This window comes from Fukomys damarensis, unplaced genomic scaffold (genome assembly GCF_012274545.1).
Source record: "Fukomys damarensis isolate Sample0158 unplaced genomic scaffold, DMR_v1.0_HiC HiC_scaffold_19, whole genome shotgun sequence".
NCBI classification, from domain to species: domain Eukaryota; kingdom Metazoa; phylum Chordata; class Mammalia; order Rodentia; family Bathyergidae; genus Fukomys; species Fukomys damarensis.
The window spans coordinates 33329396-33352419 of NW_022900931.1; the positions used below are offsets into that span (position 1 = coordinate 33329396).

Genomic DNA, 23024 nt, shown 5'->3' on the forward strand with positions numbered 1-23024 from the left:
GGGTCACCTTGGGAGGTGGGAGTCGGCGGCGGGCCCCGCGGTGGCCGGAGTCGCCTGGCCGCCCCGTCCAGAGAGTTTAAGTGAAACCCACCGGGAGACTCGGTACCGACGGAGCCAGCGGGGGCCGCAGGCGGGCTGTGGTCTTCCTCGTCACCACCCTCCAGCTCTGCCTTCCTTTGCAGGCAGGGGACGAGGTGGTGCAGGAGCTGGAGCAGGTGGGAGTCGGCGGCGGGCCCCGCGGTGGCCGGAGTCGCCTGGCCGCCCCGTCCAGAGAGTTTAAGTGAAACCCACCGGGAGACTCGGTACCGACGGAGCCAGCGGGGGCCGCAGGCGGGCTGTGGTCTTCCTCGTCACCACCCTCCAGCTCTGCCTTCCTTTGCAGGCAGGGGACGAGGTGGTGCAGGAGCTGGAGCAGGGGCTTCAGGGCTGGGCCGGCAGTCCCTGGGGTGGGGGTGGGCGTCCTGCAGATGGGAATGGGAGACAGGGCGCCTCTGCCACCCTGCTGTCCTAGGGCTTCACCCCGGGGCGGAATGAAGGCCCGCTGGCCCTTCTGCTTGCGAGAGCTGAGGGCGCAGACTCTGGGGAAGAATGCAACCCCTCCTCGTTCTGAGGCTTTATCCTGAATTTTAAGCTGAATCCTCTTGCGAGCATGGTGTTCAGGAACAAAAACGTGGCCCTCTGGTGGTCATACTTCCTGAGCCTCAGAGTTTCTGTTATTCCGTGATTTTAAATGTCAGTCCTAGTCACGGTGCTCAGGATTGCAGTCTTCCTGCGCATGGTTGGGAGGCAGCTTAGGAGGAGGATTAGAATGTTTGTCCAAGCAGAGCAACGGGTACTACAAGATCTTCTCTAGTGTTAGCCGCTTTGTGGGGTTGTGGGTGAGAAGCTTTCAAATGGTGTTTTATAGGTGAGAAGACAGGGAGGGAGGACAGGAGTATCTGCCTGACTGGTTGTACTACACTACAAGCCTATCCTTCCTGTAGAAAGGAGTGTGACCCACAACTAACTTGAATAGTATAATGCCGAGATCATTCTGAGAGCAGCATACCATGCTGTGCAGCCACAGACGGTCATATTCTGCCCAGGAACGAACTTCTTTCCCAACCCTAAGTCAGTGATCTTGATATTTCCTTTAGAGTTCAATAAGATGTTGTCAGTAATGAAGGTGGGCTCCAGTTTCTCCTTTTACAGCACCTTAATGGTTATCAACGACCCAGTGACAAGATGTTCTGTCAGTAGGATCTTGGTAAGGCTGCCTTGGCCAGTGGTGCCCAACACTTGATAGTTCTAAGTGAGGCTCTTCCCATAGGAGCTAGCTTTGGGGCCCAGCCCTTATATTTTGTTGTGCTCAACACCCAAACTCCGTATTTCGTAGCGGACTGACACATGTGGCAAAGGAAGCTGTTCTCCTTCCTGCAAGTCTGGGAAAAGCAGGGAAGGAGCCAGGATCCTCACATCCCACATAAGGGCACCCACATGGCCCAACTACTTGTCATTAGGCTGCACCTCCTAAAGGGTTCAGGGCCTCCCCTTAGTGCCAGGGTTTGTCAACCAACTCTTCAAAACATGTTTGTTTTTTGTTTTGGTACTAGGGATCGAACTCTGGTCCTTGTACTTGCAAGGCAGGTGGCAGAACCACTGAGCTAACTTTTCATTTCCAAGGGGCAAAGGAAGGATTAGGAAGTGATGATTGTCAGATACCATTTTCAGCCTGAGCACTTGCCTGTACTGGTCTTCGCCCTGGCAGATCATAGGAAATAGGGAGATAAAACTTTTGCAAAATGGAAATGGACCAAGAGATTGATGTGGGGAGTAGAAAGGGGAATAAGAAGAGAATATGTATTATGTACATGTAGCAACTTCCCATGATCTATGTAATTATTATGTACTACAAATGTACTAATAAAACAGATATTGTGTTACTTAATTGTGTCAACTTGAGTAAGAAATGCTCACAATATTGGATCAGCATAGTTCTGGGTATGACTGAGGGCATTTACTGAAGATGGAAGACACCCCCTGGGTAGGATTGTCACCCAAATGGTATAAAAAGGAAACGAAGAAGGAAGGCTTGCTTCTGTTAATTCAGAGGAGCTCCAGTCTTCACCTTCACATAGGACATCATCTCCTGGCTTCCAGTACAGACTTTTCAGTCTTCTAGCACAGACCCAGCCACCCACCACAGACCCTTCAACCTCCTGATACCGACTCCCACCAGACACTGAGCTCCAGGCCTTTGTCTGGATCCTATAGCTCTCCAGTCCACAGGCACTATTCCTACACCTTACTCTGTGGGCAACCACTGTAAGCCAGTCTTGTAAATCCTTATATATTGTTTATATCTTACATTAAATCTGTTTCTCTAATGAGCACTGACACATATTTATCATCAATTTTCAAACTCCCAGATATTTGACGTCTTATTACCAAGGATTAAGCTAGTAGAATTTCAATCTGAAAAAATCTGAAAGTAATTTATTAGAGTATAAATAATGCAAAAGCAACATACAAATTGTTGCTTCAGAGTAGTCCCATGTCCTCATCTGCCTCTAAAATACACTTTCTCATACTGTAACAAAATATTACAGTAGTATTTTGTGTCCTATCTATCTTTGCCATTAACTCAGATAAGTTTAACTATCACCTGTTGATTTTTCTACGTGTTTATTTATTAGTATTACTTTGATTCATCCAGAAAACTTCATTATATTTTTTCCCAAGATTTTTATTAAGATTCTTCAGGGATATGAATTTTTGTATTAACAAAATTTATTTTGGACAGAATTATGTATTCTAAAGACATGGGATTTAATGAATACTAAAACTTAATTACAATATGATCTTTTTTCTAGTATCTTTAGAATTCACTTTTTTAGTCCTTGTATAAATATCAATTTATATGAAAAGTGATTGCCTTAGTGAACATCTAAAAATAGAATAAGTTTCGGTCCACACTAAATCCAAAGAATATGGAGATGCATGAGGTAGGAAATGATTACACAACAAATATTTTTTTCTTTATAAACAGTTGTCAGGTTTAAACTTCTTAAGACAAGTGAAAGAAGAAAGAAGTAATGGAGATGAAACTTTAAAGATCCTTTACCATTTAAGAACCTTATATATAGTTTAATAGTTCTAAGCTGTAATATGAGATTCTTTGGAGTTCAAGATCCATTTAAGGGCTCTAAGCAACCAAATACTGTTCTTTGCTGTTTTTATTTTCCTCCTTTAAGGGTATAGTGGAGATTTTCAGAGATGTGTTACGTCATAATGATACAGTTCTAATGATGAATGGAGGATAGCTCTTACTGCTATTTGTATGTGCAGGCTCGTATTTTAAATCTTTCAGGTTTAATTTCTAATATAGTAAATATTAATAGATACAACACACTAAAAATACCCGAGAGGCTAAAATATGAGAGTGAGACTAGCAGCAAAACACACCCTTTCTGTGATCTCAGAATCAAGATACCTGCAAAACAATTTGATGAGAAGAAAAAGAAGTATATCTGAAGGAATGGGGAGGGAGCTGACAGGAAAACCAGAAACTACAGAGAAACTGGAGAAACAGCACAATGCAGAGAAAAGAAACTATCTGGAAAGCTCACTCCAGCTCCCAGGTAGCCACCACAAGGTAAGTCCAGAGAGCATTGGCAGCTACAGGGAGAAACAGCAGGCCAGTCCAGCAGTGCTAGCCCCAGGAAAAGCCCAGTTACTGTAAACTGCAAAAACAGCATGGGGTTTTGCACAGTGACTCTGCATAGCAGGCTAGAGTTGGAGAAGAAATCCAGTCCAGTGCTTGCCATGTTTATGTCTGATCAGAGCCATTTTGGGAAGGAGTTAATTGTTTAAGACGCAAAAGTATGGAACAACCATACTTAAAGGTTTCTGGTGTCACTCTAACAGAGTTGAGGTGGGAGATAGCAATAAACAGTTGTGGAGAGGGCACAGGCTACACAGAGCCCACCTGAGAAGTTTAAGACAGAAGGTCACAGGGGCCCCGCCCTCTGAGGTAAGAAGCCATACTTGGCATGGGTTGCTTCCAGAGGGGGTTGGGTCTGAAAGTGCTTGCATTAAGTCCAGCGGACTGCTTGATGACCCCATCCCATTCCACCACATACATCTAGCATAGAAGTATGTAACACATTTGTTTTTCCCTTTCTATTAACATGAGCAAGGATATGGTTCAGGCTGGATGGTTGGCACAGAAAAGGGTATAATCATTCAAGAGATGCAAATGAAACAATGCTGAGATTCTACCTCCAGAAAGAATGGCTGCTATCAAGAAATCAATAACATGCTGGCAAGGTTGTGGGGGAAAAGGAACTCTTCTCCACTGTTGGAGGGAGTACAGACTGGTGCAACCACTGTGGAAATCAGTGTGGAGGAGAATCCTCAAAAACCTAGCATTAGAAGTTCCATTTGACCCAGATATTCCCCTGCTGGGTATCACTCCAAAAGGAAAGCATCAGACCACACAGTGCTATATGCACACCCATATTTATAGTGACATAGTTTGTAAGAGCTAAATCTTGGAAACAATCCAAAAGCTCGTCAACTGGTGTCTGGATAAAGAAGATGTGGGTTTTTTAAAAATGGAGTACTAAGCCATAGAGAAGATAAACGAGACATGTAGCTAAACAGATGCATATTGAGGCCATACTCAAGTGAAATAAGTAGAATGTGTGTAAATACCTAATTGTCTCTCTGGTGTGAGAAATGGAAAGTGTAAATGAGGACCAAAATGTATAATAGAAAATGTGAAATAGGAGCAAAGGTTCAGAGGAGAAGAGGGAGTGGGGGGGAGGAAAAATAAAAGGAAAAAATGGAAACAAAGCTTTTGTAAATGGGGGTGGAAGGGAGGGAAAGGAAATTGCAAAAAACAAGAGCTAAGATATGTCATATACAGGTACAAATTCCCAATGAGTGTGATCATAGTGTATGCCTCAAATGTACCAATAAATTTAATTTTTAAAAAGTCAAGATTTAAAGCACAAGGTTAAAAACAAAACAGAGGGGCCTCTGGAGCAGGGGAGCATCTCACAAACCCATAGGCCATAAAGCTAGGTGAAGAAAATCATGACGTGGTGTGCAGAAAGGGAGATAGAAAGTGTGAATTGATGGAGTGACTACAGCCATCAGGTGGACACCACTGATTGGTCCTGCCCAGCAGGAGGGGCAGGGCACGATTCAGCATTCACACACAAAAACATGAGTGTGGAAATGAAATACATCTTTCATGGACTTGTTATCCCTCCCCTATTTCTGTTGAATTCCAAGACTATACACCCTGAACATGGAGGCTTTTTTTAAAAGACTTTTTTGTGGTTTTTTGGGATTTGCTTTTTTTTGTTTAATTTTTTGTTTTTTCTTGTTCTTTTCTGCTACTTTTATCTAATTCTATTAATTTCCTTCTTAATAGGATCCTTTATCTCACTTTTTGTATCAGTATTTACTAGAGAGATGTAATACAAGATATACAAATATACAAGAATTTACAAGATTGGCTTACAGTGGCCACCCACAGAGCTGGATGAGGAACAGTGCAGAGGGTGTCTGCACACGAGATCGAAGGATTTAGTAGGTCTGGAGCTCCCTGCAGTGTAACCATGAGTCTGTATCAGATGGCCAATGGCGTCTGTGATGGAAGGCTAAAGGATCTACACTGGAAGCTAAGAGTCTTTGTTGCAAGGCAGGAGATGATGTCCAAGGTGAAGACAGAAGTCTCTCCAAAGGAACAGAAGCAGCTACGTCCTTCTTCATTTCCCCTTTATAACATCCAGGGAAGGAGCCCCCCCATCTCCCATGCCTTAGGGTGTGGAATTGCTGAGCTGATTTAGCTTTTCTTTTCTTTTTTTTCCTTTTTTGGTACTGGGGATGGAACTCAGGACCTTGAGCTTGTGAGGCAGGTGGCAGAACCACTGAGCTAAATCCCTGGCTTAGCTAAGCTTTTCTTAACCAAACTTCTCAAGTTGACTGAATAATTCAACTATCACACTTTACTTTTTCTCTTTTCACCTTTTTTCTTTATTTCTCAGATAACCATTAAACTTCATTAATCTTTAGACAGTTTACTACTGTTCAGTTCTTTTCTATTGTTAGGAGAGGTATAGTTGTTGCATTTAGTGGATATTTACTGTGTCACTATTTGGGCTATCTTTGTATTTATACTATAATTATAAAGCTCTTTTTATGGTTAATGATGCTTATGGTATGTCAATATCCAGCTTGTCTTTGACTATATCACTGTTGGTGATTTAGTTGCTATTGCATAATGGCATAGTTGGTGCTATTGTTTTTTTCTGTATGTCAGTGTCTGGATTGTCTTTGTATCATTGACAATACAATGGTCCTTTCCTGGAGAAATAGTTGTTGGGTCATTATGCTGCAGCTACCACTCCCAAATTAACAGAAGTGGTTGGATCTTGGGAGAGAGAAAGGCCTACACTCATTTACATCAGAGTATATCACTGAAATGCAGACACTACCCAAAGAAATCTCCATATAAGCAATAAAGCATTTCCACTTTCTCAGCCCTCAGCACATACACACCTACACACCACACACACACACACACACACACACACACACACACCAGAAACACTAAAAGACAAGGCAAAGAACATCCCTAAAATTCCCAACTCCACCAAAGCTGATCCATGGGGCATTAAGGGGGAAGAAATTAAAAATCCACACAGCTGACTTATCTGAAGTTATAAAAGAGGAAGTAAAAACAGATTAATAAGGTGCTTGGTGAGCTCACAAAAGTTATAACTAAACAGATACTGTTAGGAAATTGTACATGTTACTTTAAACTCCTCCATTTTGTACCTGACTTTCGGGTTCTTCCTAACTTAGGTTTCGTTTTCCCAACTTAAGTTTCGTTTTCCCAACTTAAGTTTCATTTTCCTCCCTGAGTTGAATTCTTCCCAGAAATGACACCAACATCTGATAAGGGACTCCTGAAAGACTAAGACCTTATAAGGCAATGTAGCCTGCAATAGGTTAAAAAAACAGCTAATTCTCCTAAAATTACAAAACTCCCACTCAAGATCCTATAAATGAGCCAACACTCCTTCCCTTGGTACCCGCCTCCCTTTCTTTGCCTCCCGGCCTTTGTGCCTCACCTGACTCCCTTCAATAAAGATCTCCTGCTGGACCTCTCTGTGCGTGAGTGACCTGATTGGGAGGGGGCGCCCGAAGGGACACGCAACCCCTTTCATTGGTGTCAGAAGCGGGATCTGGGATTGCCAGGCCCACGGGCTAAACGCCTGGGGCCCGAAACCCAGATTCCAGGGCGCCCCTATTCGACCTCTGCCCGACGTCCGCGACCATTCTCCTCGTCGCCATCTTTACAGCCATCACCAACCTACTGATCTTCCGACCCACACCTTTTTGGATAAGTTCCCCTTTCTGAAAAGTCCTCAGTATAACAGGGACCCCAGACTCCAGGCCACCCACAAGGACCACATCTGGGACAAGGCTGGGGCCCAGGTCCTCTGTCCCTCAGTTTTGGCAAACCAGGTTTGCCTCCGTTGAGTCCGGGACTCAACTGAACTAAGTCCAGGACTTAGTTCACATAAATTCCTATCTCACGTAAGAGACGCCTTCGCAGGAGACCGAATTTCAGCTTTCTAGACCGGGTCTAAAAAAAGAAGAGTTTTATCAGAACTCTCGGAAACGTCTGGTCTTCTGATAACCTCCTGTCCTGGTGGTCATGGGCTCTGGTTCCTCTATACCCACTGACTCTCCTTTGGGATGCTTACTCAGGAATTTGGAGGGTCTTGATTTAAAACCCAAATGGCTAATTTGCTTGTCTACTCAAATTTGGCCCCAATATAAATTAGGCAATCAAAACGTCTGGCCGCCTAACGGCTCCTTTGAATCGGGTCTAATTAGAGACCTTTACAACTTGTGTGAGCGACAAGGAAAATGGTCGGAAATCCCGTATGTCCAAGGCTTTTCCTATCTTGCTAATCAGCCCTCTCTTTGTTCCGCCGCCAAAACTGCTCCAATACTTCTGCTGACCCAAGGTTTTTCCACCCCCAACCCCTCTTCTTCTGACTCCTCCACTCAACCAGACCCGGCAGATGATCCTCCCCCATACCGGACAGCCAGAAACCCTCTCACCCCTCCTCCTACACCATCTGATTCCTCCCCTCCTCTGGAATCTCCTACCCCTCCCCTTTCTCCTGACTCACTGACCACCCCACCCTATGCTCCACCTCTCACCCTCTCCAAGATACACAAGGGCCACACGATGACACCCTTGCGTGAAGTAGCTGGAGCTGAAGGAATTGTCCGTGTTCATACTCCTTTTCCTATGTCTGAACTAGCTCTCATTCAGGCCAGACTTGGTTCTTTTACAGCCGATCCAACAACCTTTATAAAACAATTTCAAATTTTGACTCAGTCTTATCAACTAACTTAGCATGATATTTTTGTAGTTTTAACCAATGCCTTAACTCCCCCCAAAAATAGAAGAGTGCTAGATCAGGCTCGTACACATGCAGACCAAGAACATTTAACCAACAACCACCACCCGGCAGGTACTACTGCAGTCCCTGATCAAGACCCAGAATGGGACTACAACACAGAGGTGGAAATTGAAGTTCGAAACAGCTACATTAATTGTCTCCTTCATGGGCTCCGCTGAGCTGCCATGAAATCCATTAATTATGAAAAGCTTAATGAGATCATACAGGATAAAAATGAAAATCCATCCGCCTTTTTACAAAGGCTGACTGACGGCCTCCGTCAACATACCAAACTAGACCCTGAATCTGTAGATGGCCAGAGATTAATTATGATGCATTTCTTTTCTCAGAACTACCCCGACATTAGACTTAAACTAAAAAAGCTTGACCGAGGGCCCTTAACCCTTCTGGCAGAGATCCTGGCTACAGCATTCAAGGCCTACCATGGCTGAGATGACTTTAAAGCTACAAAAAAATATCAATTATTAGCACAGGCTCTTAATTCGACCAGTCCACCTGCGCCACAGGAAAGAAAAACCCTACAAAAGGGCTCCCAACCACCAGGCCCCTGTTACAGGTATAATCAGGAAGGCCACTAGACAAAGGACTGTCCTAATCCCAAGGTGCCAACTAAGCCCCGTCCCAAATGTCACCAGAAGGGACATTGGGATATAGACTGTCCCTTGGCGTCCAAGTGTCATTCGATCGTCAGCCCCACAGCTCCCCAACTGTGGCCCTGATAGGTCTAGCAACAACTGAAAGACTATAAAGAGGCCCTGGCACACCTGGCCCAATGCAGATCACCGCCCAGGAGCCCAGGATAACCTTAACTGTGACAGGTAGGACCATTTCTTTCTTATTGGATACTGGTGCCAGCTTCTCTGCATTACAAAAATACTAGGGGCCTACCTCCCTTTCTCAAACTTCTATTGTTGGGATAGAAGGCCAATTACAGCGCCCTCTCCAGACTCTCTTACTGTCATGCACAATTGGCAATTTTCCATTTCTTCATTCATTCCTAGTTCTCCCATCCTGCCCGGTCCCTTTATTAGGCCGCGATATTTTATCTCAAATTGGAACATCCATTCATTTTTCTATGCCGAGCCCTTCCAACACTCCGACAGCTTCCTTTTGCCTGGTACTATCCCAAGCCCTCCATTCTCCATCTTCCCAACCCAATTGGCCGATTAGTCCCTCTCTTATTAATCCTCAAGTGTAGGATATTCACTCTCCCTCAATAGCCAAATGTACCCCTGTCAGAATTCTCCTTAAAAATCCCTCACAATTCCCTAGCTTGGCACAATATCCCCTCCCCCGCTCTAGCTTAGAGGGACTAACTCCCATAATACATGATCTCTTACAAAAGGGACTCCTGAGACATGCCAACTCTCCCTTTAACACTCCCATTTTAGCAGTAAAAAAACCCAATGGGACATACCGATTAATTCAAGACCTTAAGATCATTAATTCAGCTGTTGTTCCCATACATCCTATCGTGCCAAACCCTTATACCCTCCTGTCTTCCATCCGATCCGATGCCACTTATTTTTCTGTTTTAGACCTCAAAGATACATTCTTTTCTATCTATCCCCTTACATAAAGACTCTCAAAATATTTTCACATTCACCTGGACCGATCCCTTAACCAATATATCTACCCAACTTACCTGGACTGTCTTGCCTCAAGGTTTTAGAGATAGCCCTCACCTGTTTGGCCAAATTCTAACACAAGATCTCTCTCTTCTCCTTCTTAAAGATACACAATATATCCAATATATAGATGACCTCCTTCTCTGTGCTCCTTCATTACCTACACTCCAGCAGGACACTTACACACTTTTAAACTTTATCTCCCGGAGGGGATATGGGATATCACCAACAAAAGTCCAACTTTTCAAACAACAAGTCACCTATTTAGGAATATCTCTAACACCTGGATTCAAATCCATCACACTAGACAGAAAGCAAACTCTCCAAAATATCCCAATCCCCACAACCCAAAGGGAACTTCTTTCCTTTCTTTATATAGCTGGATATCTTCGATCCTGGATTCCCAACTATTCTCTTTTGGCAGCTCCCCTTTATGAAGCAGTTAAAGGAAACCCCCATGAACCCATAAAAACCCCTATAAGTGTCCCTTTTACTCGCCTCAAATCAACCTTATTAGAAGCTCCTGCTCTGCATCTTCCAGACGTGTCACGCCCCTTTTATCTTTATGTGTCAGAAAACAAGGGATTTGCCCTTGGAGTCCTAGGACATCAATTAGGCCCCACTTTTACACCTATAGCTTATTTATCCAAACAATTAGACCCAACCATTAAGGGATGGGCTCCTTGTTTGCGAAACCTGGCAGCTGACTCACTCCTAGCCCAAAAATCAAAAAAACTCACTTTTGGATCTCCCATGATAATACTTTCTCATCATTCCCTTTCAGATTTATTAAATTACAAACATCTACAATACCTTCCACCTTGCAGGATCCTATCCCTCCAAATGGCCCTTCTACAAGACCCTTCCCTCACTTTTCAGCTCTGCCCACCCATCAACCCCTCCTCTCTATTACCAACCCCCAATGCTGATATGCCTATTCATAGCTGCTTAAAAACTCTTGAAGATCTCTCACCCCATGATTCACATATAATAGAAGGTCCACTTTCCTCCCCTGAACTAATTTGGTTTACAGATGGCAGTTCATTTTTCAAAAATCTCACCAGAAGAATAGGATATGCCATAATATCCCACTCTAAAATCATAGAACAAGGGTCCTTACCCACCCAAACTACTAACCAACAAGCAGAACTCATAGCCCTTACTCGAACGTTCATATTGGCCTCAGGAAAACGACTTACTATATATCCTCCCCTGAACTAATTTGGTTTACAGATGGCAGTTCATTTTTCAAAAATCTCACCAGAAGAATAGGATATGCCATAATATCCCACTCTAAAATCATAGAACAAGGGTCCTTACCCACCCAAACTACTAACCAACAAGCAGAACTCATAGCCCTTACTCGAACGTTCATATTGGCCTCAGGAAAACGACTTACTATATATACTGATTCCAAATATGCTTTCCATATACTTCTCTCACATACAGAGATCTGGCAAAAAAGATTTTACACCACAAAAGACAACTTCATCCAAAATTCCAAGTTCATTATAGAACTCCTACAGGCATCCAGGTTACCATCAGCAATAGGAATTGTCCATTATAAAACCCATCAATCAGATTCATCAGAAATAAGTAAGGCAAATAACAGGGCCGATCAGGCTACAAAAGAGGCTGCCCTAAATTCACAGGATGTCTCAAACTCTAACTCTTTGCTGCCCCTGGCTCCACCAGACCCCTTAGATGACCCAAACACACCCCCTAAAGCCCCTTCCTTAACCAGAAATCAGTTTATCTACCTACATAGACTTTTCCATCTCGGCTCTAAGACCTTATTGGCCTTTCTGGAACCAATACCTTCTCTTTCTCCTTCAGATAAATTATTCCTCCAAAACCTAACCTCCACCTGTCTCATATGTCAAAAGTCTAACCCTTCTACCAGGCCCACCCCCTTTCCCACACATCAAACAAGAGGTACATTACCGGGCATGGATTGGCAAATTGACTTTACACATATGCCTAAGATAAAAAAATATAAATACCTGTTAATACTAATAGATACTTTTTCAGGATGGGTTGAGGCCTTCCCTACTACAAACAAACGGACCTCTACTGTTTCTCTTTTGATCTATAAAGAACTCATTCCCAGGTTTGAACTCCCCACTTCCTTCCAATCTGATAATGGACCTGAGTTCACCTCCCAGATAACTCAGGGTCTCATCAGATTCATGAAAATCTCCTGGCATTACCATATCCCATTCCACCCCCAATCATCAGGAAAAATAAAACGTACCAATAGGTCTATCAAGTCCATCCTCACTAAACTGACCTTAGAACTCCACCTAGATTGGATTACACTCTTGCCCCTCGCTTTATTAAGGTTAAGATCCCTCCCCAAAGCCCCCCTCCAGATCTCTCCCTTTGAATTGATGTTCAGACGCCCCATGCTGCCACCAGGACTGAACCCCCAAACCTCCCCTCTTCCCCCCACCCGATTAGTTCCTTTACTCAATCACATGCGGGCCCAGTTATGGCATCATGTAGATTCACTATTACCTTGTCCCATATCTGATCTCCTGCCTTCCTACCAACCTGGAGATCAAGTCCTCTTGGCTCCACCTAATGAACAAAAAGACCCTCTTAAACCTAAATATCAGGAACCATTTACAATAGTTCTATCCACTTCAACTGCAGTAAAACTAAAGTCTCTCCACGGCTGGTTTCACTGTTCTCGACTTAAGCCTTTTTTACCTGCTTCATCCCCTCCTGACCTTTCAACAGATTCCTCTTCAGCATACTCAACAACCCATATGGGACCTCTCAAGATAAAACTCACTAAAATTACAGAAGAAACACCTAACCTAAATTTGGACACACGAGAGATCTCCAGCACCCAAAACACCTAAGTACTTCCATGGAATATTATAAAATATTCACCGTTACATCCCTGTTCAATGTGTTAAGCTTTCTCCTGGTAGTTCTCAATAAAATACTCCTGGAGATAGGCTTAGCTTCTGCAGCTCCTTCAGATTTTACATTAAGACATAAAATAATATTGATGCTAACTTATTATTTGATTGTCAGTATGTTTGCCTTCCTTGCCTGCTTAAAATAGGTTAGGATTTATATATAACAATAAAAAAGAGACCCAATAAATATATATTTATGATTGCTATATTTCATTCTATTATGATTTGCCTGTCTGAAAAATTAAGTCCTCATCAACCTGTAAAAGTTACTTGGATGATAACCCCTCAACTGGTAAAATAATAAGTTCGGTGTCTAAATGGACTCCCCCAACCATTTGGTGGCCATCTCTTGAATTCGATTTGTGTGATATGGCCCTAAGAAACACATGGGATATAGCTGATTGGGAATATGATTCAGAGGATGTGCCCAGGTACAGATGACATGTAATTTGACCTATAATGAAGGACCAGGATGTGCTCATAAATATTCCAGATCAAAACTTTTAGATCAGCCCTTATATGTTTGCCCAAAACATATAAAAGATAAAACAGGCTGTGAGAAACAAAATAATTTTTATTGTAAGACATGGGATTACAAATCATCCATAGGGGGCCGGGAGTTTGGCTCAGTGGTTCTGCCGCCTACCTCACAAATCATCCAGCACCATACCGGGACACTCGGCTGGTATAAAAACAGATTTTGTATCAGTCACTCAAAAGCCTCAAACGCTCAATAAAATAGGATCTGTCCATTATTCACAACATTATCATTATTCACAATACAACAAGTTCCGATACAACCCCATATTAATATCCTTCAACAACTTGAGAAAACAGGTACCCTTAGAAGAATGGAAAATAGAAAAACAATGGGGACTAAGAATATACACAAAAGGCTATGACCAAGGACTCCTGTTTGGCATTCGCCAAACTATCGAAATTGATACACCACCAACTCTTAAGCCGGCCTCTAAGTCAAAACCAATCCAAAAACCTGAATTAAAAATTGGCCATAGACCCTACCCAGAGATGGATCACTACTTCCAGCCCAGTGACAGATAATAGACAGACTCAACCATCCCAAGATCCCAATTCCTCTGATCCCTTGTTTAAAATTATGGAACAAGCTTTTTCAGTACTTAATGATACTAGGCCTGAAATCACTACAAACTGCTGGCTATGTTATGATATAAAGCCTCCATATTATGAAAAAATTGGATCTCAAGCCACCTTCACCCTGTCTCCTGATTATATCAGCTGCAGATGGAAAAAAGGAACAATGGGACAAGTCACTCTCACATCTATTCGGGACTCTGGTACCTGCATAGGTATTGTTCCTAGTTCATATGAATATCTCTGTAATAAAACCTATCCTGTTAATGCCACTGCATATTATGTCCCCTCCAATAATGGATGGTGGGCATGCTCCTCTGGTTTGACCCCTTGTGTGAATGGACAAATATTAGCTCAATCTAAAGATTACTGTGTCCTGATTGACCTAATGCCCCGAATACTCTATCATGAATATAACAACTTCCTCGATGAATGGAATGATATAAAAAGGGTTAAAAGAGATCCAATAACAGCCATAACCCTAGCAATATTACTGGGGATGGGCACTGCAGGAGCCAATACTGGAACAACTGCCCTCATCACACAACATCAGCAATACAATGGTTTGCGGATAACAATTGATCAAGATATAGAGAGAATAGAGCTGTCAATCACTAAGCTGCAAGAATCCCTGAATTCTTTGGCAGAAATAACTCTTCAGATCAAAAGAGGGATGGATTTAATATTCCAACAGCAAGGGAAAATGTGTGCTGCTCTAGGAAAAGAATATTATTATTATACTGATCATTCTGGAATTATAAGAGACTCCATGGCCAAGGTCAGAAAAGGCCTAAAAAAACGGAAAAAGAAAAGACACAATCTCAGGGATGGTATAAAACTGGTTTGCCTCATCTCCTTGGCTCACATCACTGCTGTCGGCTTTGGCTGGTCCTTTAATTCTGATCTTAATTCTATTGATAGTGGGACCCTGCATAATTAACAGACTGACTGCTTTCATTCAACAGAAAATAAGTGCAGTCAGACTCATGGTACTCCATCAACAGTACCAACATGTCCCTGCTGAAGACAGGGACACTAACCAGCTCTCCACCCAGGTCTCCACACAAACGGCTCATCAGCTGATACCAAGAACACAAAACCCAAACACTGTCAAAACTTCCTTCATATGAAAGCCACCCTCCAGAACCAACCGTCCATCTGGATCTTCACCAGATTCAGAGAATTCCTAGAAAATCTGCTCCCCGATCTATGTTGGATGACTCCACACCCTTGTCCGGTCCTACAGGTAACCAATTGGGTCTCTGAAGCCTAGCTCCAGGGATCCCTTTGTCAGTTCATGCCAGATGAAATTCAGATTTTCACTTTTCTTTTACTTTTCATTATTTCTGAAAATGATTCACCACAGTTTCTGGACTCTACCCTCGATTAAGATCCTGCCTCAGTTCCCTTCCCCGCTGACCAACCTGTATGTTTAAGATTTTATCTTACAGGTAAAATTTCAATGACCTTCAGTTCATCTCACACAATGACAGCAAAGCCAACTAGACATCAGGCTAACCCCTGCCCTTAGATCGACTTATCGCCCCAACTCCGCAGGAAATAGTTACAAAAGACAGACACTCCGCCCCTTTTCCATCTGCCGATGGACATGTTGGCTGCCAGTCATCATCCAAAATCAACGAGTGGGGAATGTTAGGAAATTGTACATGTTACTTTAAATTCCTCCATTTTGTACCTGACTTCCGGGTTCTTCCTAACTTAGGTTTCGTTTTCCCAATTTAAGTTTAGTTTTCCCAACTTAAGTTTCATTTTCCTCCCCGAGTTGAATTCTTCTCAGAAATGACACCAACATCTGATAAGGGACTCCTGAAAGACTAAGACCTTATAAGGCAATGTAGCCTGCAATAGGTTAAAAAAACAGCTAATTCTCCTAAAATTACAAAACTCCCACCCAAGACCCTATAAATGAGCCAACACTCCTTCCCTTGGTACCCGCCTCCCTTTCTTCGCCTCCCGGCCTTTGTGCCTCACCTGACTCCCTTCAATAAAGATCTCCTGCTGGACCTCTAGGTGCGTGAGTGACCTGATTGGGAGGGGGCGCCCGAAGGGACACACTCGACCCCTCTCAGATACTAGACTTAATAAAACAATCACTGAGCTTACAGAAGACACTAGTAAAAAGCTAGTCAAACAAAATAATATAAAACATGAATAACCACAGAGTCTATGAAAAGGTACCAACAGAAGTCTAGGAGATTAAAATTTTTATTGAAACTATGGGCAGCAGAAGTGACTGATGAATGTGTGGTTGGAGGGTCAGAAATGGAAGACAGGGTTGGTGCCAGTGACAAATATTCAGACATACCTTAAAAACAGTAAGAAAACATAAAAATGGATCCACCACTGCTAGAAGACACAATGAAGACTAATGTAATATTAATTGGAATTAGTAAAAACATCATTACACAAATGGCATAAAAACCCGTTACAGAAATAATAGCAGAAAACTTTCCAAATATGGAGAAAGAATTTAACATACAGATAATTGAGGCAAATTTGGTCACCTCACACAGGAAAATTTATAAATCATGGGCTCAAAACAATTGAAACCTACTGTGCTTAAATGTATAATCAATAACTTTGATAAGTGATTTACTGGAGACTATGGGATAAAATTAAGACCAAAAGATGCTCAGGATGCTTTGTGAGCTATTGTGGCCTCAGCTAAGACAGTCTTAGCCCCCAGAGGAAACTCTAGACAATAGAAAAGTTATCTTTTGGGTTTTTTTGTTTTGTATTGTTTTTTTTGAGACAGGGTCTCACTATGTAGTTCACACTGACCTGGAACTCACTATGTAGTCCAGGCTGGTCTCGAACTCACAGCGATCCTCCTGCCTCAGCCTCCCGAGTGCTGGGATTAGAGGTGTGCACCACCATGCCCAGTTTTATCTTTTGTTTTTAACTGAGACTTTGACAACTTGGAGCCTTGTGCAGTTTGTTTTGGGGCCTAAACCAAGCCTGAGAGCCACTCAAGCTTGTGCTCTGCGGCAATCAGCTGCTGATAAGAACTGTTTAGTTTTGGTCTTAAAACAATAGCTTGACAAATCTGTTTTTCCCATGGGAGACTTGCCTCTCTCAGAAAATGTGACACTGTTACAGACAAATCCCAGTGCTTTCGGTTTGGAAAAAGTTGAGAAGCCTCCTCCTCTGCTTGAGTCACTAAGATCACAGATGTAGAGGAGGTGGAGACAAAAGCATGAGAAAAACTATTTGGCTTTACTACACCACAGGATGCAGACAGAGAGCCATGGTCAAACTCAGGATAAAACAGGGCTTACACTCAGCTTGAAAAAAACTAAAATGAAAAAATAAACAATAGATTAAAAATAGTTTAAAAAGCTCTAAAAACCATATAGAAACACACACACACACACACACACACACACACACACATATACACAAGAAACCACTGGAAGCTTTAAGAGCCCCAAGGCTAGCAGTGTGTTATCAGCCTCAGGCTGCTTGCAAAGGTCTGATATCCAAAACAAAGCCAGAGAAACTGCAACTGCTCTCTGCCACACATCAATAGATTCTACAAGAAAAATCAAGTTACAAATTTTAACTATTTGACAAATATATCTTTGTTTCAATTTCAGTTGATGTTTTATTGATATGCTTAATTTTTTTTTCTTGTACAGGACAAATTTGAAATTGTGATTATAGGGTTAACTTTTTTATATACTTTGTTGATTAAAAAAACCCTCAAAATTAATACTGTTCTACTGACAGCGAGTCAAATTTTAAAATATAACACTCCAAAAACAAAAAAAGAGACTGTAAAACTTTAACAAAGATATTTGTTATATATAAAGGTTTATAATAAATAAAATGACAAAAAATATTTAAAAAGCTATAAGTAGGCTGCGGATTTAGCTCAGTGATTCCGGTGCCTGCTTTGCAAGCACAAGGACCTGAGTTCAATCCTTGGTACAAAAAAAAAAAAAAAAAAAAACCTAAAAGTAAAAAAATACTTTTTTGCTTGTTTTAACATGTTTATTACACCAGATACAATTCACATCTGACTAGCTTTGTTTCCTCTTTCCCCTCCCACAACCATGTTCATTGGGCCATTTCCTTACAGTCGAGCAATCCGTGTACTCTCAGCACACATGCTCAGCAGTACTTTCAGTCCATTCTTACAGGGTGCAAATGGATTTTCAATAATTTATACAAACAGGTGGGTTATGCTCAATCACTGCAATTTTAAGCTACTGTACACAGGAATGAAAAGGTTATAGAAAAGTGCCATAGCAACAGTGCCTTATGAAAGGAGGAAAAGAGGAGTCTTAAAAAATGGGTAAATCAGATCAAGGATTTAAGAGGGAAATGGAACACAAAGGAAATGAAAAAACATTTCTCTGCAGAACAAATGGAGAAGCACTGCTCTTGATCAGGTGCAGGTGTGGAAACAGCTGTTTCATGATATTTTGTACACTGCCCATATGGTTCAAAATTGCATCCTTAGACACAGATCACCTGGCGCTTGCACCAAATTTTTGAAAATGCAAGATTTCTGAATGATAAATTAACCCCCCCAATTTTTTTTTAAAAAAGCTAATTTTGCAGACAGTTTTACATGTAAAAGGCTAGGTACTTAGCCACCTCAGCACTGATTAGTTTTGGATGTCTAAGCTCTGTTACACATGGCTTCCCATGGCTTCACTCTACAAAACATATTTACAACGTGAAGAATACATCTACAAGAAATCTACATTTCAAGGGTTTTACAGATCAATCTGTATCTTTCCCCTGAATCAACTGTCACAGACCCTATCATCCCCTTGTCATTTTCTCTGTCCAGCTTAACGGTCCAAAGTCTACTTAAATGCAGCTCAAAAATGTTAAGACTGGGCAACAGATTTATAGTTCCTGTATGCAAAACCAATATGTGATTATTCACATCTTCACACCATAAAGGAATTCTGATTTTTTAGCTTTTCAAGTTCCTTAATTTGTTGTCTCAGAAACAGTATCCTTTGCTCTTGTAAAGTTGCTTGAATTTCACATACTCGGACTAAAGATCTTAAATTTTTTAATTCGGTACAAATTTCTGACATGTGAACACTTCCCATGTTATGGGCTTCTTCACGCAATCTTGATGCCTCCTTCTCTGCATGGTCTGCAGGCCAGCCTTGAACGTGTTTTATGAGATTTTCATTGAAATGTGCTGCTAGTGTTAAGGAGCACGGAGGGCGGACAGATGAGTTCTGGGGTACAACTGTTGCATTCGATGCATTGCTACTCGAAGTGTGATGTGGACCAAGGGACGGCCTTCTCTGGCTGGAGTGCTGAAGACTTCGAGGAGAGACAGGCTCATGAACCTGCTGCTTGTCAGCAGTTATGGGCTGCTGTGTGGCCGACTGTGACACTGGTCCTTGCTTAACTACTGGAGTACTAACCTTTGGCTGTGATGAAACAGGAGGAGTACTAATCAAAGGTTTGATAGGGACTCCTTGGAGATACATAAGATCTTGGGGATGAGGCATCAGATGTTAAAGACATGGGAGACTGATTGGATGGCTGGGCTTGGGTAAAGAGCTGAGCAGCCTGACAAATTAGAGACGTTATGTTGAAAGCAGATGGTCCAGCAGTAGGAAGCTTAGGAATTATAGACTGCAGTGAAGCTGGGGTCCCAGCTGCTGTAAGAACTTCATTTATTTTGGATATGTCCATGTTAGAATTATTGAGCTGCAGTGTGGCTTGTAAAGCAGGAAGCAACTGTCTGAGAAGATTTGGGTCCTGGAGTAGTGGAGGTATCGGTGACTGTGGGACAGGAGAGACAGGGACTGCAGAAGCAGATGTCGGAGGTGCAGATGTGGGATTCAGTCCAGAGGCAGAAGACGTAGAAGGAGTTGTGCACGAATGGGATACTGATTTGTCTCCTGCTGTAGATTTTCCACTGGCAAACCCACTAGTGGCTGTTGCTTGCATCACCTCTCTTCTGTAATCCCTATCTTTTGGGAAGCTATTAACTGCCACCTTATTTGCTTCTTTTTGTCTCTGTTCTCTTTCAAGCCACTCTTTTGGTTTTTCCCAGTGTGAAACTTCTGTTTGGCAACTGTAGTAATACTTTTTCCCAGAAGAGCTAATGTGCTCAGACCAGTCATCTGCAGAATCATAAGGTGCATCTGAAGTCTTGCTTGGATTATCGCTTGGATTACAAGAATGTGAATTTGAGCTATGAAGAGCACTATGGTTGTGTGAATTTTCTTGTGGAGAGTAACTGGTCCTACCTTCCCTCTCTCTAACTCTGTGACTATGCACATTTTTGGCCTTATTGTGACCTGTGCTGTCACTGTATTTGTTTTCAGGACTATCAGATCTCCGCAACATTTTATTTGGTGGTGAAGGATCTGCGGCGTCTCACATCTTTTCATGTCTGTGATCACCACTACTGGGGTGACTCCTCGATGAGTATTTAAGCACCTGGCAAGGCTGCGAGTTTCCCCTCCGGTCGTGACAGCTCGGCTCAGTCCGGCCTTCCTCTTCCTCTGAGGCCTGGCTGGCCTTCTCGCGGCCCAGCAGCCCTTTCCGGTTGCCGCTTCTCGTCTTCACGCGCAAGTCTGGCCGCTGTGGTTCCAGTTTAGGGGTAGTCCTGGTCGGGGGCCTGCTGGAGGCTGGTCCCAGGGACTCCGGGCTGCGAAGGGTGGGAGCTGCCTTTGGGAGGAAGACGGTGGGGCGCGAGGGACGCCATCGCGGACTAAATCTGGCCAAGAGATATACTTTTGATAGAAAAAGTTTTATATGTTTGTCTTGTTAAAAAGACAGAGATGTATAAGACCAGAAGGCCTAGATACATAAAAAAGGTGTACAAAAGTGATTTATCAAAAAAAAATGTTTACTTGTTGGTTTCAAGTTTGCTAAAAGATTTACATTTACAGTCATAAAGAGCTTTTATTTATTGTGATTCTAATTCTATAAGAGATCTCTATTAACTGACCTGCAAAAGTTTTGACTAGTTTTAATTAAAAGAGATGTTATAATTCAATCGGCCAAATATATTTGAGTATACTTTAGTTTCATAAATTGTCTTATATGTTTGTTTATATTTGTCCAATTATTTAAAAGTGTTTGTCCAATTATATTTTTTATAAAAATGACATCAAAGATACAAATAAATTGTTAATTTCTAGAACCTGGTTTTACAAGTTAAAAAGTTGTCAAAATAATTAAACATAAATTTTTAGGTTTAGATAGACTCCTGGTGACAAATACAAAAGACAGCTCCTCAAAAAATTTATTCTGGTCTTTGTTTACTAATAAAAGCCCCAATAATTTTCATAGACTTCTGAAAAGATATAACCCCAATAAACATCGCTAAATATGTTGTTATAAAATGTTTACAGTGGTTATCATCAAAGGGTTAAATTCTAAATATGTTATTGTGATATGTTTACAATGGTCATCTTGAAAATATAATATTTTCTATAAAAAACAAAGAGTTATTAAAAGGGATGGCCCCCTTGTTTATGAGCTCTGACAGCTGCAATTATGCTAATTAAAAAAGTTGACAAGCTAAACTTAAGACAAAAATTGACTATTCAGGTTCCCCATGCTTTCCTAAAACTGTTAAATAACAGAGGACATCAATGGTTCTCAAATAATAGAATCACATTATCAGGCCCTTATCTGTGAAAACTCCCATCTAAGTTTTGTTCCAGTTAAAACCTTAAATCCTGCTACTTTTTTGCCCTAAGAACCTAGCCCTCCTGACCACAACTGTCTCAATGTCACCAATGAGCTGTTCTTGAGTCATCTGGATCTACAGAAAACTCCACTGCCTGATGGTGATTTTGTCCTGTTCACAGAGGGGAATAGTCTCATAAAAAAACAGGGTACACTATGCTGGCTAGACATTAATGACTCAGGATGAAATGGTCCAAGCAGGACCACTCCCCTCTGGATAGTTGGCTCAGCAACCAGAGCTATGGACACTTAAACAGGCTTTCCGATGGGCAAAGAAAAAAAAAGATAAACATGTATACAGATTCCATTATGTCTTTGCCACTTTACATATCGATGACATAATGTATAAAGATTGTTGTCTTCTCACAGCAAAAGATAGATTAATAATAAACAAAAAATAATACAGTTATTTGAGGCAATGTAAAAACCTGATAAAATAACAATGATAACATTGCTCTTCACACACACACACACACACACACACACACACACACAAACCAAAGGCCCCTAGCTACTATAAAATACTCAGATAAAAAAGTTCTTCCTGTGCTAACACCTGCCCATTTAATAAAACTGGGAGACTGAGTTTATATTAAAAAATTTTTAAGGCTGGGCATGGTGGCGCACGCCCGTAATCCCAGCACTCGGGAGGCTGAGGCAGGAGGATCGCTGTGAGTTCAAGACCAGCCTGAGCTACATAATGAGTTCCAGGTCAGTCTCAACAACACAGTGAGACCCTGTATCAAAAAAACATTTTTTTAAAAGACCCTTTAAAAACTATATAAAAAAGACCATATGAGGCACTTATAATTACTCCCACAGCTGTCAAGATGGCTAAAATCCCACCATAGATTCACCACTCTAAAATAAAGCAAGCTTATTGAGGGAACGCCAGGAGACAATGCACTCAAATCCCTGTTCCCACTTCAAAGGTTGAGAGTCAATACATGGCTAAAAATAAAGATTATAATCAAGATACTATAGGCTCCTTTATTGTGTCAGATGGTTATGGGTTCTTTTGTTTTTAAATTAAAAATTTATAAGCCTAAAGATAAGGTTTCTTTTGTTTTGTTTTGCTTTTTTTGGCTTTTTGAGACAAGGTCTCACAATGTAGTTGAGACTGAACTGGAATTCACTATGTAGCCCAG

General features: G+C 41.8%; 1 protein-coding gene across 1 annotated transcript; it reads right to left on the bottom strand.

Annotated features, from left to right (window-relative positions):
- Positions 1-18728: 18728 nt before the first annotated feature.
- LOC104860203 (WW domain-containing adapter protein with coiled-coil-like) lies at positions 18729-20574 on the bottom strand. Its single transcript, XM_033765638.1, is given in 2 exon segments — positions 18729-19641; positions 19643-20574. Coding segments are annotated over 2 exon segments (1464 nt in total). The 5' UTR covers positions 20560-20574; the 3' UTR covers positions 18729-19094.
- Positions 20575-23024: the final 2450 nt, after the last annotated feature.